This window comes from Molothrus aeneus, chromosome 5 (assembly GCF_037042795.1).
Source record: "Molothrus aeneus isolate 106 chromosome 5, BPBGC_Maene_1.0, whole genome shotgun sequence".
Classification (NCBI taxonomy): domain Eukaryota; kingdom Metazoa; phylum Chordata; class Aves; order Passeriformes; family Icteridae; genus Molothrus; species Molothrus aeneus.
Window position 1 is genome coordinate 42,136,762 of NC_089650.1, and position 16,650 is coordinate 42,153,411.

The 16,650-nt window shown below is 35.7% G+C and overlaps 1 protein-coding gene across 1 annotated transcript in view; it reads right to left on the reverse strand.

Moving 5' to 3' along the window:
• CNTN1 (contactin 1) overlaps positions 1-16,650 on the reverse strand; it is a 211,048-nt gene that overhangs the window by 49,529 nt on the left and 144,869 nt on the right. Inside the window, exons 5-14 of the mRNA XM_066550414.1 lie at positions 15,647-15,819; positions 13,606-13,701; positions 12,136-12,342; positions 10,804-10,900; positions 10,469-10,650; positions 9,206-9,330; positions 7,080-7,197; positions 5,311-5,461; positions 4,694-4,821; positions 3,203-3,378 (exon numbers count right to left, since the gene is read on the reverse strand). Coding sequence (XP_066406511.1) covers positions 3,203-3,378; positions 4,694-4,821; positions 5,311-5,461; positions 7,080-7,197; positions 9,206-9,330; positions 10,469-10,650; positions 10,804-10,900; positions 12,136-12,342; positions 13,606-13,701; positions 15,647-15,819 — 1,453 coding nt within the window. The remainder of the gene's footprint in view (positions 1-3,202; positions 3,379-4,693; positions 4,822-5,310; positions 5,462-7,079; positions 7,198-9,205; positions 9,331-10,468; positions 10,651-10,803; positions 10,901-12,135; positions 12,343-13,605; positions 13,702-15,646; positions 15,820-16,650) is intronic.

Genomic DNA, 16,650 nt, shown 5'->3' on the forward strand with positions numbered 1-16,650 from the left:
CCACTTACTCTTTTTTTGAATACTGAAAGAAGAAAGCTTCTTGCAAGGTCAACTTCCTGAACACTTGTACAGCAATTCAATTTAACTTATTAAAGATAAAATGGTGATAAAACTATCAGGGTTTCAGGTTCACTGATATAAATTAGGACAACTAATAAATAATGCAGCAAACAGAAATACTGATGATATGGGAAGCTATTTAAAATGCACTTGTGTCATTATGTCACTAAGACAACTACAGCCTAAACTTGAACTCTTCTTAAGTCTACATACAAGTTTCTGACTTGAACCAGTTAAATTATGGAGTTCCTTTTCCTGACTATCCATGCGAATGGACTAGTGGGACTCAAAAGTATAAAAAAATACTCTTTTTTTGTAATGAACTTAAAGGAATATTCCTTTTTGGATACTTTATGCATTGTTTAATATAAATATCTTAAAAGTAATCTTTTCAATCTTTAAAAATATATGACAAAAAGCAGATCTATAAATAACAAACAAACATTAGAGTTTTCCAGATTACTTGAAGAGCTGTATCTTTCCAGGACTTGAAAAGATATGTTAATGTTTAATTCCGCAATCAAATAATCAGAGGAACAACCATATATAAAGTTAAAAGTAATCTATTTAATAGTAAGATTTTGAAGACTCTATTTGACTCTTTGGAAGCTAACCAGTTCTTTTTTTTTTTTTTCTTTTTTTTCCCCCTTTACATACTGCTGTCACAGGAAATGAAAACAGAACTGACAAATGTCCTTTTGAGAAATTAGTTTTAGTATTAATGTAATGCAAATTAGCTTTGCCTTCAGCAATGATGGAGTGATGGAGACACCAAAGCTTTCATTTAAAGAAAGAAGAATTATGCAGGTGTTTACCTGAATTTAATTAGCATTTATTATGTCTATATGACAATAATAATAGTATTATTTTGAGAACTGAAATACTGTGGCTCAATCAAGTTTCAGCAACTTGATCTGCATAGTCACATAAATTAATAGTGATATTATCAGAGGGATAGATGAGGATCCTTCATCAACAGGAAATTATGCACATGCTTCATATACCCAGTAATCTTAATATTCACAGTGCAGCATCTTTTTCTTTTGTGTTTGTGAAGTGCTGGTGAGCAGTTTCAAGCTCAGCAGCTCGGGCTGCTGGTGTCAAGTGTAAACCAGCTCACTCTTTACATCCAGGAGAGCCTGAGCAAACCTGCCACCCAGTGACTTCAGCCCAGAATTGCCAGGGAGAGGGAAACTGGCAGGAGAAAAGAGAAAATCCCTTTGCTTGCCCAGGAAGGAGAAAACCCCTTAATGCTACAATACAATAACAAATGAATAGAAGAGAAATACATAAACTGCATATTTGTCTTAATTATATTCTACATAAACCATTGCATTGGATTTGCTGAATTCTGCATTTGTTATTACTGAACTACTGAACCACCTAATACCTACAAATGCAGACTTCATATGCAATCCTACTGTTTCCTCTGCCCCAGATAAAGACCAAGGTACCTGTGGAAGAGTAACAAAGACTATTTGCACTTGCTTTGCATTTGAAAGCCCAGAATTAAGGCTTAGGAATGCAAAACTAGAAGATGCCTCTGCTAAAAGAATTTCTACCAGTTTTGATAGATCAAATGCAAAACAAACCAAGAAATATCCTTCAGGCAGTAGGATATCCTTCAGGGTATCCTGAAGTAAATTAATTGATAATAAATTCATTAACTGATAATAAATTAATTGACAAACTACTTAAAGGTCCAAGTGAATTAAGAGTTCTTCATCTTCTTTTGAATCCTGTGGAGTATCCATCCCTATATCTATTGAAAAAGGAAACATTCCAGCACAAGATTCATCACCCACATGAAGAGAAGCACCTCGTTCCCTCCCTCTGCAGACCACAGAAAGTTTGTAGAGACCAAGGTAGTCTAGAAAAGGTAGGGTTATTTGGTTTTGAAATGAAGCACTTCAATAAAGGACATAAAGTACTGTGGAGATAATCAGAATTTGAGATCAGGAGTCCAGGACCACTGGCCATCTGGAAGATGAAAGTGGTAGCTGGGAACTAAATTGTCAATCTTCTAAGAGAATACACATTTTCTGAAGGCCTTATTTGGTCCCACACTTGTCAACTTGAAGTGCTTTGCTAGAAAGTGCCTTAAAAGCAGGATTAAATTTCAGAATTAATTTCTCAGCAAATGAGCAGGTTGAGGCAACTCTTGACTCCTCAAAGGGCTGTTTTGTTCCAAATCAGACTAAAAAGTTACACTTTAAACATATTTTCACATAGAGATAAACAAATACTGAAAGCAAAAAAAAAAGGAATCTCTTGGTCCATGGAAAATCAGATAATATTGCCAGCCTAGGAGAAGGACTGTTCAGGGGGCACTGGTACATCATTTTGAACACAGAGCTGAAACTAAATGTGGTCCCTGGTGTTCCCAGACACCACAACTACCATTAGCAACTATTTCTCTCCATACCCACAGTTTCTCTTGAGAGCGCAAAAAAATGGTATCTAAATATGAGGATTTTTGAATAATTTAAATTCAGAATAGCAGAATGAATATTTACACAAGTAGGCAGCCACTGGAGGTTGCTGATTATTAGGCAAATCAGTAGGTGATTAGATATAACAAGAAAGGATTTCTACTAGAGATATTAATTTCAATAAACCTGATAGAAGACTCTAAAAACATAGCTATACACATAAATAGAAAGGAACTATGATTGTTCTACAAGCCAAAATGAATGTCTTTGTATTAACATGTTTAGCCTTCTCATAAACTGCTCTTCCTCAGTGTTTACAGACTGTTTGACTCCTACCCACCATCTGGCCCAGTTTCGTGCCAAATTCCAGAACTACTGATGATAAAAACATGGGTAAGTAAAAATTAATGCATATGCAAACTTTTTTGAGGTAATTTGCACCCTGTTTACAATCAGGCTATCTATCTTACCAGCTATTTTCACTAATAATCAGAGTGGTATTTATCTGAGGTACCAAAATACTTACAGCAATTCAGAGATCTGATTTCAGGTATCTGCCTGCAAGTGTCTATGTGTCTGTAAGGTGTCTGAACTGTAATTCTGTTTGATGTTCTTGGCCTACTGGACTCGAACTGACACAGACAAGACAATTATTCACAAAAAAGTAAACTAGGCTTTCACGTGTTAAATAAGGTTCTATAATATCTTACCATAACATTCCGTTCATAATGCTCATGCTCTTTCTCAAAATCTATTACAAAGCCATTTAGAGACCAGATAAATGTCAGGTCTAATGTGGGGTCATGGGATGCAATGCATTGCATGGTAGCATTCTCTCCAACGGTGACATCGACATTCAACGGAGCTAAAGTAATTCTTGTAGCTTCTGTGAAGTTAATGGCAAACAGGGAAAATTCCAATAAATAAATATTTATTAAAATATAAGCTCAGCTCTTTACATTTTGTTCATACATTAAACCACTCCCTTGAAGTCTAGTTTACATGCTATTCACACAACCATATTTCAAAGGACCAAACTGAAGACAATAAAGAAAGCATTTTATAACTAAAATACCTGGCTTCTGTTTAGATCTTTAAATCTCTGAATCACATTACAACTATTTTTATTCATTGACTCTGTCTCAAGTAGAAAGAAGACATATGATGAGTCCTACATGACTTGTGTTGCATTTCTTGTTTCAATTATAATATTTCCTATATTTTAAAACTTGTCTCTATAATAAATGAAAAGTTCTACTTGGTTAGGCCAAGTCAGATTTTCATTAGAGCGTTGCAGGGATTGTGATCTTAATTTATCTATTGAGAAATAGTGTAAGAGATGCATAACAAATTGTGTAAATAGCTACATGTGAAAAAGAGAAAACAATATAAGAAAAGTAAGAAAGCACATCAGCATTGAGCTGTAACATCCAGCATGATTTCTGGAACAGAGATTAAAAACCTCTTTGACAAATGACTCTTCCACTATCAGTGGTACTTCATAGACATGGGTCTTACAGAATGCTGTTATTCCTGTCTGTAGTCTACAGTTATTTGACATCAAATTTAAAATACACAATTAAGGATATCAGTACTCACAGTAAATAAAAATACTGATAAAGGAAGGTAATATAGAAGTGCAATCATATGGATATACACCCTTATCTCATAAATTTCATGCATATTTCTTTAATATGTTGAGAGCAATGCTCTCTCAAACATGCTTATACCACCACCACACCAAACTAATAAACAAACAACCAAACCAAACCCCCTACAAAAAAAACAAAAAACAAAAAAACAAAAAAAAAAACACCAAAAACAACCAAACCAAAACAAAACAAAAAACCCACAACACTAAGGAAGGTCATCAGGAGACCCATTTCTCTGAGCCATGGCCCCAGAATCACACCTTAGCATAAGTGCTAAGCCACCAAATAAAGGGAATGCATTAAAATATGTCAATTTAATGGATCTTGTTTAGTAATCTCTTATGGAAATATCAACCCTGAAAACTGAGATACAGTGTTAGAACTGATGCAAACATACCCAGTTTCAACTGAGCAATATGCTTTAAAAGCATCAATTCAGTGTTAATGAGCAATTAAATTAGAAAAAGTAGTGCAATGCTGGAACAAAAATTAGTCATTTTGAACTAAGGGGTTCTGCCCAAAACAAACTATTGCAATTCTGAGGCTTACCTGTCATTTCTAGAACACCAGTGCTATTGGCTTTTCCTCGGTTATTTTCTGCAAAACAGGTGTAGCGACCTTCATCCAGCTTTGTGACATTGATAATTTCCAGGCTCCCATCATCCCAGATACGTATGCTATGGAAAGTGCAAGAGAAATTAAATTTCCTATTAGAAAGCAATGCTTCCTGTAGAACTGTAGTAAATGAAAGAACAAACCAGAAAAATCATTTGCAAGCTCACATCTAACTACTGGATTTATAAACACACCTGCAGTAAAAAATGTTTAAAGAGACAGTGGATTAGACTGAGACATTAGATCTAGACATCAATCTCAGATTGCGGGAGCAAGAGAACATACTTCTATTCACTTGTACTCATTCAAGTATTTTTCTTAGAGTTTTATGGTACAATTCAATTCTTAAATCAGACTGGGTAAAGTTGGATACCCTGCTAACTCCTTAAATCCATACTGCCAGCAACATTTTGGCATATTATTTTCCTGAAGTTACACATTCTCCTGGCCCTGAAGTCTGAAAAATGGAGAATCATCCTATGAGATAGGCAGGCAGATACATAAGGTTACACTTTTAAAGCCGAAAGTGTTCACTGACAGTCGATACTAACCGGCTCCCATTTACAAGCAATTCTGTTCCTTTGCTCCAGGAGAATTTTGGCTTAGGAGCAGCTTTAGGCTTGCATTCAATGATTACACGCCCCCCTTTAGCTGCTAGGATTTTCTTCTTCATAGGGTTAAATTCAAAAGTAGGAGGTGAAGCTGAAAGCAAAAATTAACACAAATACTGCTGTTAGTGATTTTACTGCAAAACAGAATTTGTTTCCAACATACAATAAAAGACAGAACTACTGAATTGTTTACAAATGTTCATTATGCAGACTAGTGAGAAAAATATTAACAATACAGAGATGTACTTGAAGTATGTGCTGATCTACAAGAGACATGAAAAATCATTACGTAGTTTTGTGCTGTTTTACCCTAGAGGTTTCTTTCTACTGATTTCTGAACTTTCATCTGAGTTTAATCTAACAAGATCAAAGTCCACTGAAAGTTCCTCCCTTTCAAAAGGCCTTTTGATCAGCCCTAATAAAATTCAGATTCCTGGAGATAAATTTCTTTAACAAGTTGCTCACTCAATCATAATTCCAAAGAGTAGTTGGGTTTACTTTTCAGTGGTTTTAACCCTCTCTACAAACTAAAATTGCACCCTTCTTATTCTTTATGGTTTTCTGTTTGGCCAGCTGGCTGTAGGTGCATTCTGAGATGTACAAGAGTATTGAGATGTGACTGTCATAAGCACCACGCTTATGTCTCTGAGGTCAGATCTATGTTTATTAATTTTTCCTTTATTTGAAAGCAGATGAAAGAAAATAAAGCTTTCATTATTTTGCATCTTGGCATATCAGCAAGTTAATTATGTCAGCAAGTGTGTGCACAGCCTGAGGAAATAAGGCTATTGTTTAATTACAGAAGTACAGAGCAAAACTCTGACCAATATCCGCATATTACCAACACTGAATTTTGAAAACGCACATTTAAAAAGTGCTCATTTTGTGTAAATCAAGCTGGTAGTGAGCACATAGTAATGGAAGAACAGTGTAGAATGAAGGATTGTTGTGCAATGGGTTGGGAAAACCAAGAATAGTTTGGTTCTTGGGAAAGTCTGAAGGCAAGTGTGAGATGGAAAGAACAGCAACTACCACAGGGAAATTTAGAAACATACAGCCAGTGCGTCTGCTCTAATGAAATCAGTAAAAACATCAGAAATTGTTTAAAGGCTGAGAACTTTGGATCTGAGAGTCAAACTTTCAACAGGATGCTCCTCAGGAAAACAGTGGACTCGTAACTACATCCAGCCATCAAATGGCATATCTATTTGTGGGCAAAACCAGACATTGTGACTTCAGTGTAAGGGGTTGCAGAAAGCAAAACCAAAGGGGAGAATAAAAATGAAGAGCTTCAAAGGCCAAGTAAGTGACAACATGGTTTCTTAAAAACCAGATTTTATATCACAGAGGAGTGATAATATGTGAGCAAAAATGAAAATGCTTCTTAACCAGTTTTGAAAGCTTAAAAGCTTAGGCTGCAACTCTATGAGCTTCGTACACCTTCAGCACTATCAGTTCCTCTGAGGGGGAGCACCAGGAAACAAGCATTATAAATACAAACAGAAAACATGCCCCACAAGCCGGTAAATTTATTCCTCAAGTTGTTGTCAAAAACCAGCTAGAGAGCTCAAATAAACCCCATCTCACCTAGACTGAGTGAGAGTTCTTAGCTTCATCCTCACAGGAATCTGTTACCAAATAGTACTTGCAAATATAACTGCTATCTTACTCAAGCCTGAAATAGTAAATAGAGAAATAATCCCACTGACCCACAATCTTCAGTTCAGCATTTGCATAAATAATTCCATGCACGTTTTCTGCTATACACTGGTACATGCCGGCATCGTCAAAGGTCAGACTTTGCATTCTTAGTTCACCTTTCCGGAACTAAAACACAGAATCAATAAAATAACAAGATATTAACATAAACTACATAAGCTGAAGAATCCACACCCATCCAAATTCTTCTTTTTTTTTTTTTTTTTTTTCCTTTTTCAGTAACATTGGGATCACCTTTTTCTAAAAAAAGAGTCATTGTCATTCAATATTTAAATTTCTGGGAAAGTTCTAGTTGAGTGTCAGTAGAGAAATTTACTCTCCAGTCCCCTGTTATCATATCAATGCACACTACTGATTCAGAAATAAGAAACAAGGAATTAAATTAATTTTATGCACATAAGCTTCATTATGCCATGCTCACTCATCAGTGCTTTCTGTTGTTGCATCATTTTAGAACAGGAAAAAGTCAAAGCAAGTCCCAGTGAGGTAGAAAGTTTTCAGAAGATTCCTCTGAGGGATAGTATAAATGATTTTCTATTATTTGATTTTAATGTAAAAAAGCAAAAACCAGTCAATCAAAATAAGGTAGTTAAGGTGGGGTATTTTGTAAATGTAGATGTCAATCAGTTTTTGAAAGATCATGTTAATGTGTTCTGTTTTCTTGAAAAAATGAAGCTGAAAGCTTTAACTCTTGTATCTAAGAGCACTGGAGTGCATGGAAGATGAAGAGAATAGTACTTAGTTGAAAAGAGAACAGATTAAAGGAAGCATATTTTCTGACTATTTTATGTGAAAATGCTTTAATCAGATTTTATACAAGGAATCTTTGTTGTGCTCTAAATGAAAGGCCTAATTACAAATTATCTGATTTAGAAACAAATTATATTTTCAAGGCAATTAACATTTCTGCTATCTTTCATTTGGAAATCATCTTATCATCATAGTAACACACAGCATAATATTCTGGTGTACTACTGGAGACTTGCACACTGTGTTCTGCAATCCAGTATGCAGATTTTGTTAGTGAAAGCCAAGTACAGTGGGGACCAGCAAGTAACTCACTTGTTAAAATATTTGTTTGCAATAACTACCAAAGCTAGACAAAAGCATTGTTTTTCCTGGTTTAAGTCACCTCCATATAGCAGATGGTGGTATCCCTGCTCTGCCTCCAACATCATACATTCTTCTTAAGATATACAGTCAAAAACCAAAATGCCTCATTGTCTTTTTTGTTTGTTTTCCAAGAGTCACTACAGCTCAGCAGACGCAGAGCTGCACTGTGCCCTCATAGTCTCTTGTTTTTTTAATGGCTTTTCATGTAGTGTAAGCACTAGACTTTGAATACACTGTTGGAATGCCTGATAAGGTTTTTCCCAGAGAAGTTGTGGATCTTCCATCCCTGGAATTGTTGAAGGGCAGGCTGATGGAGTTCTAAGCAACAAGGGCTAGTGAAAGGTGCCCCGGTCCACAGCTAAGGGGTTGGAACTAATAATCTTTAAAGCACCTTCCAACACAAACCATTCTATGATTCCAGGATACTAGGAGAGAAAATTTACTTTGTTTAAACCAAATATCCAATGTAATAGAATTAAATTATCAAACAGTACTTTAAACTTCTTTTAAACATCACCTAAACATTTGCAACATTCTTTGTCTAGAAAAAATGTGAACAAATACAGGATAAAGACCACTGATACTTTAAAAAATAACCTCTATTTTCATATCTCCACTGACTATTTTCTCTTCTATTTTTAAAGACATGTTCATGTTTAATGTGGTAAAAAGGATTAATTTTGAAGAAAAGATGACATTTTTTATCCAGAGTGAAGAGCATTTACTTAAAAAGGCCTAGAGAAAAAGGGATATCTACCTCCTAAACATGTGGTCAAAAGTTAAGTTGATAAGTCAAAGCTGAATACTAAACAGCCTGAAGAAATAGGAGAAGATTGAGAGGAAACTTTTAAATATAGATTTTAATGCCTCATGCAAGTGGCATCAGGAAATATTTAGATGATTATAATTAATTTTCCTTTAACCTTTTAATAATGCATATTTCAAAACACTGTTTCCATGAGCTAACCACTCAAGTCTGTGTTACCTACAGCAATACACTCACCGAGGCACCATTCTTCAGCCACCTAATTGTTGGAATAGGCTTGCCCGTAGCTACACAAGGCCAGTACAGGTCACTGCCTATATCCCTTTCTGTGTCATTGATATGTTCTACCCACTCAGGAGCAGCTGCAGAATAAAATACATGATACATTGTAAATACAGCACATACATATTTAATTAGCATTATGTTGTATTAATTCCACTGCTTTTTCCATGATACTTAAACAGGAAACTCAAAGTAATGATGATACGTCAGCAATGCACCAGCAGAAAAAAGAAATTTTTGTCTTACTACATAGATTCAGAAAAGCCTCAAACTATTTTTTATGAGAATACAGAATTGAAATAATGGTTCCTGAAAAACAGAAGACAAGATATCACTACTTATATTGATCTGTAGATTATTCTGTGTGAAAATTACTCAGTAGCACCATGAAAATGATAGTTAAATGACATGAAATTGTGCAAAACTGCATACGTACTGAAAGGATCTCCAAGAAATTACTCTCTTGGTGCAAACAGCATATGTAAGAAATTAATATTGAAACAGTCCAGCATATTTGCTTTTGCTAAGCAAACAAACCAGTTTATTAGCTTTACAAGCAGTAATAACCTTGTCACACTAATTCTGAGTTTGATCTTCTGTAGTTCTAGCACTCAACCAGAGATCTTAACTAAGATGTTCTGTACAGCCAGTGAAAGAGACATAAATCTTCTGAGGGTGCTTCAGATGTTATGTGTGACCTTTTAATATCATGATTTTATGGCACAGACCTCAGACAGGAAGCCAAGTTACTTGGGATGATTTCAGTATGAGCAGTAAGATACAATTTTTAGTTATCTAATTTAACCAAGTGCAAAAAGGGAAGTGAGAGAGAATGGAGGAATAAAGAACTGTGCATAGCTAATAAGACAGAGAGCTAAGACAGAAAACACAAACAAAATAAGAAAAGAAATCCTAACAAACCTAATGGTCTCTTTTTCTTCCAGAAGTTCATTAACTTCAAGAACTATAAATTGATTTAATTTACATTATGCATAACAGGTAACACAGAACTGTCATATAGTATATACCAGCCATCCAACCAGACAATTAATACATAAATATCATGCCTGCCACTTAATGCAAGAATTTTGATTCTACTGTATTAACTTGAACAGCAGTGTATGAGGAATCAACACAGACATCAACTGTGAAAACACAGACATTTCTAACCTAAGTAAAAGCAACACGGATCATCAAGAATAAAATTGTTCTTCCTACCTTGTACATAAACTCTTGCTTGGTGTTTATCTTTTCCTTTATAGTTTTCAGCTTCACACTCATAAAGACCTTCATCTTCATACTGAATATTGAAGATCTTAAGAACTGCACCAGACATGCTTATCTCAGCAGAGGCTGGCAAGGGTTCAAGGTATTTACTCCATCTGAGCTCAGGAACCGGACTTGAAAAGGTACAGTAAAGTACAAATGAGCATGTTCAAGAACTGGCATTTAAACTGCAGACTACAAAAAGAGCATTTGATCATGAAATATTTATTTTCATTCTCTGAAATATGAAAGCAATTCATGCTGTACAATAACTAAAACACACTTACTTTCCAAGAGCAAAACACTCCAGTGTCACGTTTTGTCCCAGGAGAGCGTACGTGTCCTTGAACTTCACCTTGATATCAGCAGGATATACTTTTGCTCCTAACATGAAAAAAAAGGTTCTAAGAAAAGGCATATCAGAAAGTTTTAGAGCTAATAAAATTTACGCAGTTCAATAAAACTTTTCTTAAAATTCCAGACAAAATTCTTCTTTAAACTGCAACAGCCTGTCAATTCATAAAGTCTGACTAAGCACTGAACTTTTACTAGTAAGGCATAAGTGTTTTACTCAGCAACTAGTTATCCTTCTCTGGATGACTAATCCTAACATTTTTAACAGAATTTCTAATTGCTTTTAAAGCATGATGATGTACTCTATGTGTGGGTAGACAAAAACCTGAGTCTGTTTTTTCACAGGCTTTTTACTGGATAGAATATTTTGAATTATTTTGAATTTAGGCTCAATTTTATCTCAGTAATGGTATGAAGCAGCTAGAACAAGCATATCTACAGTTTAATGAGTGCAAAGGGATGTCAAATCTCCCTACTAGCAATCCCTGTAGGAATCCTCTTGCAGTTCTAGACGAAGAAGACAGCGTGAATACTGGAATATTTGGTCAAAGATCACTTATTTGAAAATATATTAATTCAATCAGTAATATGGAAAATTGTACAGATAAAAGAGTCACTGAAAAACTGATGATAATTTTATGAGAACCTAGTGACTGACAGTCGGAAGTGGCAAAAGGGAATTTGGTTCCTATTTAGAAAACATGCAGTTCTCCTGCAGAAACGGCAGCCATTAATCCAGTAACACAAAGCCACAGAGGTGCCTTAGGAGATTGAATAAGAGACCAAAGCTCTCAGGCCACTGTTGGATGGGAAATTTCATCATGGTAAAAGGATTTTCCTCTTTCATGGGGGATTTTCTGGGGGAAAAGAAGTAAATCCTGAAGCTGTTCATCAGCATTTACATGAAGTTTCTACTTTTCAGCCATACTCCTTTGAACCAATGCCAAGACTAGAAAAGATACTGAAGATTTTGCGATCAAGGGCTTATCACATAAAAAAAATGGGGGTTCTGGGGATAAGAATTCTGTTCTCAATGATCTGAAAGGAAATGTGTGAATTAATCAATGGAGATTTCTTTCATAAAGTTTTCACTGTGAATGGGAATGATTTGTACCTCTGCATCTGAAACACCAAGTAACATTGTGCAGCAGCCATTATAATTTGCCATATAATTCTCCTTACAGAAATGAAAGTAGTTATGAATTAGCAAAATTACAATACAAGCAGTTAAAATGCCGTGCATAGTATTTCCAATAAATACTTACGATCAGATTGCGGAATAAGTGGAATAAATTTACTGAATACACTCTTTGTTATGGAAGGGCTGGACACAAAACATGAATAATTGCCCTTATCTGATGCTTCCACATTTGCAATGTAGAGATTGCCATTTGTCTGTGACACAAATCGTCGTTTGTCCAAAGCAATGAACACTGGGAACTCATTTAGAAGCCAGCGATAACTGAGGTCATCTGGAGGAAAACACTTCAGTCAATATTAAAACCCAACACTATCAGCTATTTAAACCACAGAATACTGTCTGTATATAAATCACTTGAGTCTAATTTCTAGGTTATAGATCTTTTCTTCAGAGAGGCAGCTATGCAGACAGATTTATGCATGTTTCAGCAGCCAGCTCATTCCTGACTACACTGAACACTGGGGCACTGCTGCTGTCAGTGCAGGTTACTGGGGACCTGGCTACAGTGTGCACACCTTGCCCTGGGCACAGCCATCCCACAGGAACAGACTGGGATGGGATGAGAGAGGCAGCTGGGTCTTGACCTCATGCAACTGAGAAGCTGGGAACTGTTCAGCAGTCTTGTGATTTAGACAAAACCTTAGAATATTTTATCTAGTAATATGTCTTCATTCTTCAGTTCCTTACAATGCTTAAACTGAGCATGAAAACTAAATCATTATTCCATTTTACAAGGTAAAAGAGATGCTAACAGCCAATTTCATCCCTCATGATGGCACTCCAGATGCTTAAGATTATGGGTATAATCCATGCAGAGCTCTTCAGTAGCTAATGATGAGAAAAAGTCCCTTCCAGAGAATAAATAACCTCATCTCTGACCCTCTGGGGTGCTTCAGCTGTTCCATGATTTTAACAGAAGCCCATGACTGTGACAGTGTTCACAGGGGTTTTCAGGTGAGGGAAGAGACGAGAATGTTGACTCTATGTTCAGAAGGCTTGATTTATTATTTCATGATATGTATATTACATTATAACTATACTAAAGAATAGAAGGAAAAGCCTCATCTCAGAAGGCTAGCTAAGCTAAGAATAGAAAGGAAAAGAATGATAACAAAGGCAGCTGGCTTGGACAGAGAGAGAGAGCCAGGTCTGCTGTGACAGGTCACTAAATCCAAACATCCAGACCAATCACAGATCCACCTGTTGCATTCCACAGCATCAGATAACCACTGTTTACATTTTGTTCCTGGAGCCTCTCAGCTTCTCAGGAAGAAAAAATCCTAAGAAAGGATTTTCATAAAAAGATGTCTGCGACACATGACCATAGCACTTGAGGTGACTTTACTAGGTGCAATGAACAGTCAACATATGGTCAGCAACACACATTCAAAACAGCAACCTAACCTAAATAGTGATTCTCAAGCTGCACAAAAGTTACTGTTTAAGTGAATATAAAGGAAACTTGCAAAACAAACAAAAAAATTCATCTTTTACTCTTCAGACATTGAAAATGAAGCACTTTGAGCTGACTTACCTGGGTAGTGATAAGGAGGTTCACAAAGAAGCACTGCCCCAACACCTTCTCGCACTTTAACCTCATAACGTTCCTCAGGTGGAAAGGGATCCAGATCTAGTTTTTAAAAAAGCAAGGGGAGGAGAAGAGGGATTTTAACTACAGTAACTTTTTATTATTATCATTACTTTCTATCCTGTAGTGACTACTATAGAAATACACCAGTGCATGGCAGATAGAAACTTGTTGACCCCTAATGCCAGTTTTGCTTATTTTTCATTACCAATGAATTTTTTGCTATTTTTTTCATCGTAATTTTAAATAGCAGGGAAAAGAAAAAAGTGATGCAAACTTTATCTTTAAAAAATTTGAATGAGTGTTAAGGCACTGGATCTAAAAAGTATGTACAGTATTCTCAGATGGAGTAATTGATGAAGTATCTGAGAGAATGTGGGCTCTGTTCCACAGTTTCAGTAAATTTAACAACAAAACAAAATTACAGCTGGTCAAGACTTTTGAACTATTCTAAATGGTTGTTGACATTTCTCAATCAGTTTATGCATAAGCAAAAGAAAAAAACTTACACTAAAGATCAGACTTTTTCTCTACTAATTTTAGCAACTCTATTCAGTTCTTTAGAAACATTGATTGTAGAAAGAAATGTTTTTATAGGTGATCATTAAGTAGGAGAAAGGAAGAAATACAAAAGTATAAAGAAGAATGAAAGCAGGTACTTTTTTAACAGATATTCATCAGTTTCTAGCTATCTTTTCACTATTCCTTACCTCTTTACCTATTTTAGTTTACATATTGGAACTCTGTATATTAGGGTTCTGTTCAGCATAATTTCTTAGTATACTATCAACATTTAGCTCATGAAGCCAGTGAGCTGGTAGGCAGAAGGCATACATCAGACCGTTTTGGTTCTATTTATTTATTTTTAATCTATTAGGTTTATTGTTTTGTTTTTTTTTTTATCCTATTGGTTATTCAGGACTGACACGACTGAAACCTGCTTTAGGTATAAATAAATATCCCATAAATGAAATGTTGATGTTTTCTCCATTAAAAAAAGTAACAACCTGGACTTCAATTTTTTTTTTCTAGAAAATACCCTGGCTAAATATAGACTAAGACTGTATCAACAATGATATGATCCTCATCAGCTCATTATAGCTTCTGACTTTCCCTAATATTTGTAGCCCCACAGTCTCAAAAGTATTATCAGAAAGCTGAACTTTTCACTAAATGTCTGATCTTCTACAGCAAGGAATGAATTCTACTTATGGAGGCCAGTTAAAGACAAGAGGGGCACCAAACCCTTAGTGTCAGGATACCTAGGGCTTTGTGAATGGGCCCCAGTTGGAGTGGATTCCTTTTTTTTGGGATTCCTTTTTTTATCCTCTGATGATAAAATATATTTGGGGAAAAGTCAACTTAAGTCAAAATAAAACCTAAATCTCAAACACTGTCTTAAAATTTTGCATTATTCCTCATTTAGTACATTGATTTTTTGTAATTCGTGTATTTGGTGATATGCAGGGCTGTACATGTACATGTCTTCTCAAGACAAGCTCATGACTGTCAGAAGTTGACAGAAATTTCCTGCAGCAGGGTTTTTTCACTGTAGCCTAGGAGTCAGGGCATACTTTACTAGCAAGTGCTGTGCCTTCCTCCTGCAGCTGTGCTTGCACTGCACCTCATCACCCTATGCCCTCACTCAAGCCTTTCTCCTGTGACTATTCCCCCTCAGGTCCTACCATGATTTTAAAAGAGTCTAGACATTATTATCTCCAGATCTGGCTCCATTAGTCTCTTCACATAATAATTTAACAACAACTCACTGGGAAGTCTGTTATGTTATGTCAGCTGAATGCTAAAGAATATAAAATGCTTACAAACTTATTTTGTGACAATATCTGCAGACTAAGGCACTTAAGATACTGTTTTTACAGAGTAGTACAGATACAGCACATGTTAGCAGAATACACTGCAGTGTAAAACATTGGGCATTTGTAGCTAACCATAATTTTTCTATATTGTGACATAAACAACAGCTTACATCCAAAACTCAGAGTGGCTTCACTGCTTCTGACAGTTCCAAAGACATTGGACACTACACAGACATATTTTCCAGCATCCCTTGATTTCTCTGGGTTATTGATAACAAGTCTGCCTCCCACCATACTGTACCGCTCCTTTGTCAAATCAATATCCCAGTTGTTGAGTTTCCACCTATTAAAAAAGAAAAACAAGATGTAAGATTGGCCCCAAAAAGCAACCTGGTAAGAAAAATGATGTGAAAAATAACCCATAAATTCTGACAAACTATGCAGGAAATTATTAATATACTTCTATACAAGTTTTAGGTTTTCCTTCAGCAAGATGCACAGATTTGAACTCCAGAGGTCTTTTAAAAATAGCAGCATCAGTTCTTCCTTCTTAGAGATGTGACATACTTTGTTAAAACATAGTTGCCAAGCAGTAAGAGATGCTTGAGCTGGCTGTGAATGAGCTAGCCAGTCACCAAACACATGGATTTTAAACATATCTCAAATAAATATCTAAGTTCAGACTGGATAAAAATATACTTCCTCTGCCCTTTTAAAGTATGGAGTAACGAGAGATTTTTTTAAACCTGCTGCAGATAATGAAAATGCTTCATAAAACATAACGTGCCAGTAAAGTCAGTGCAAAAGCTGTGACATCCTTCATAAAAGACCTACTTACTATTGGTTCAGTAAATTGCTGGACACTCTTCCCTTAGTTATGGTAAAACTCCACAGTCAATTCACTGAATTTCTGCAATTTTCACTTGAGGGATTAAGAGAGAAACTGGCGGCCCAGTTCTGACCAATTTTTACTTTAAGAAATGTTAAAAAAGACGGAGTGGGTACCTGTGCTTATATTTGTGTCTGTTACTGTGTCCACAAGAGGGAGCCTGTTACCTTAGAAAGGAACTGCCTGGCTCCTATGTGCAAATAGCAAAGATGCAACTTAATTACATTTAAAGATCATTACATTATTTCTGCATATTTTCTTTTTTCATAAGGTATTAGTAATATA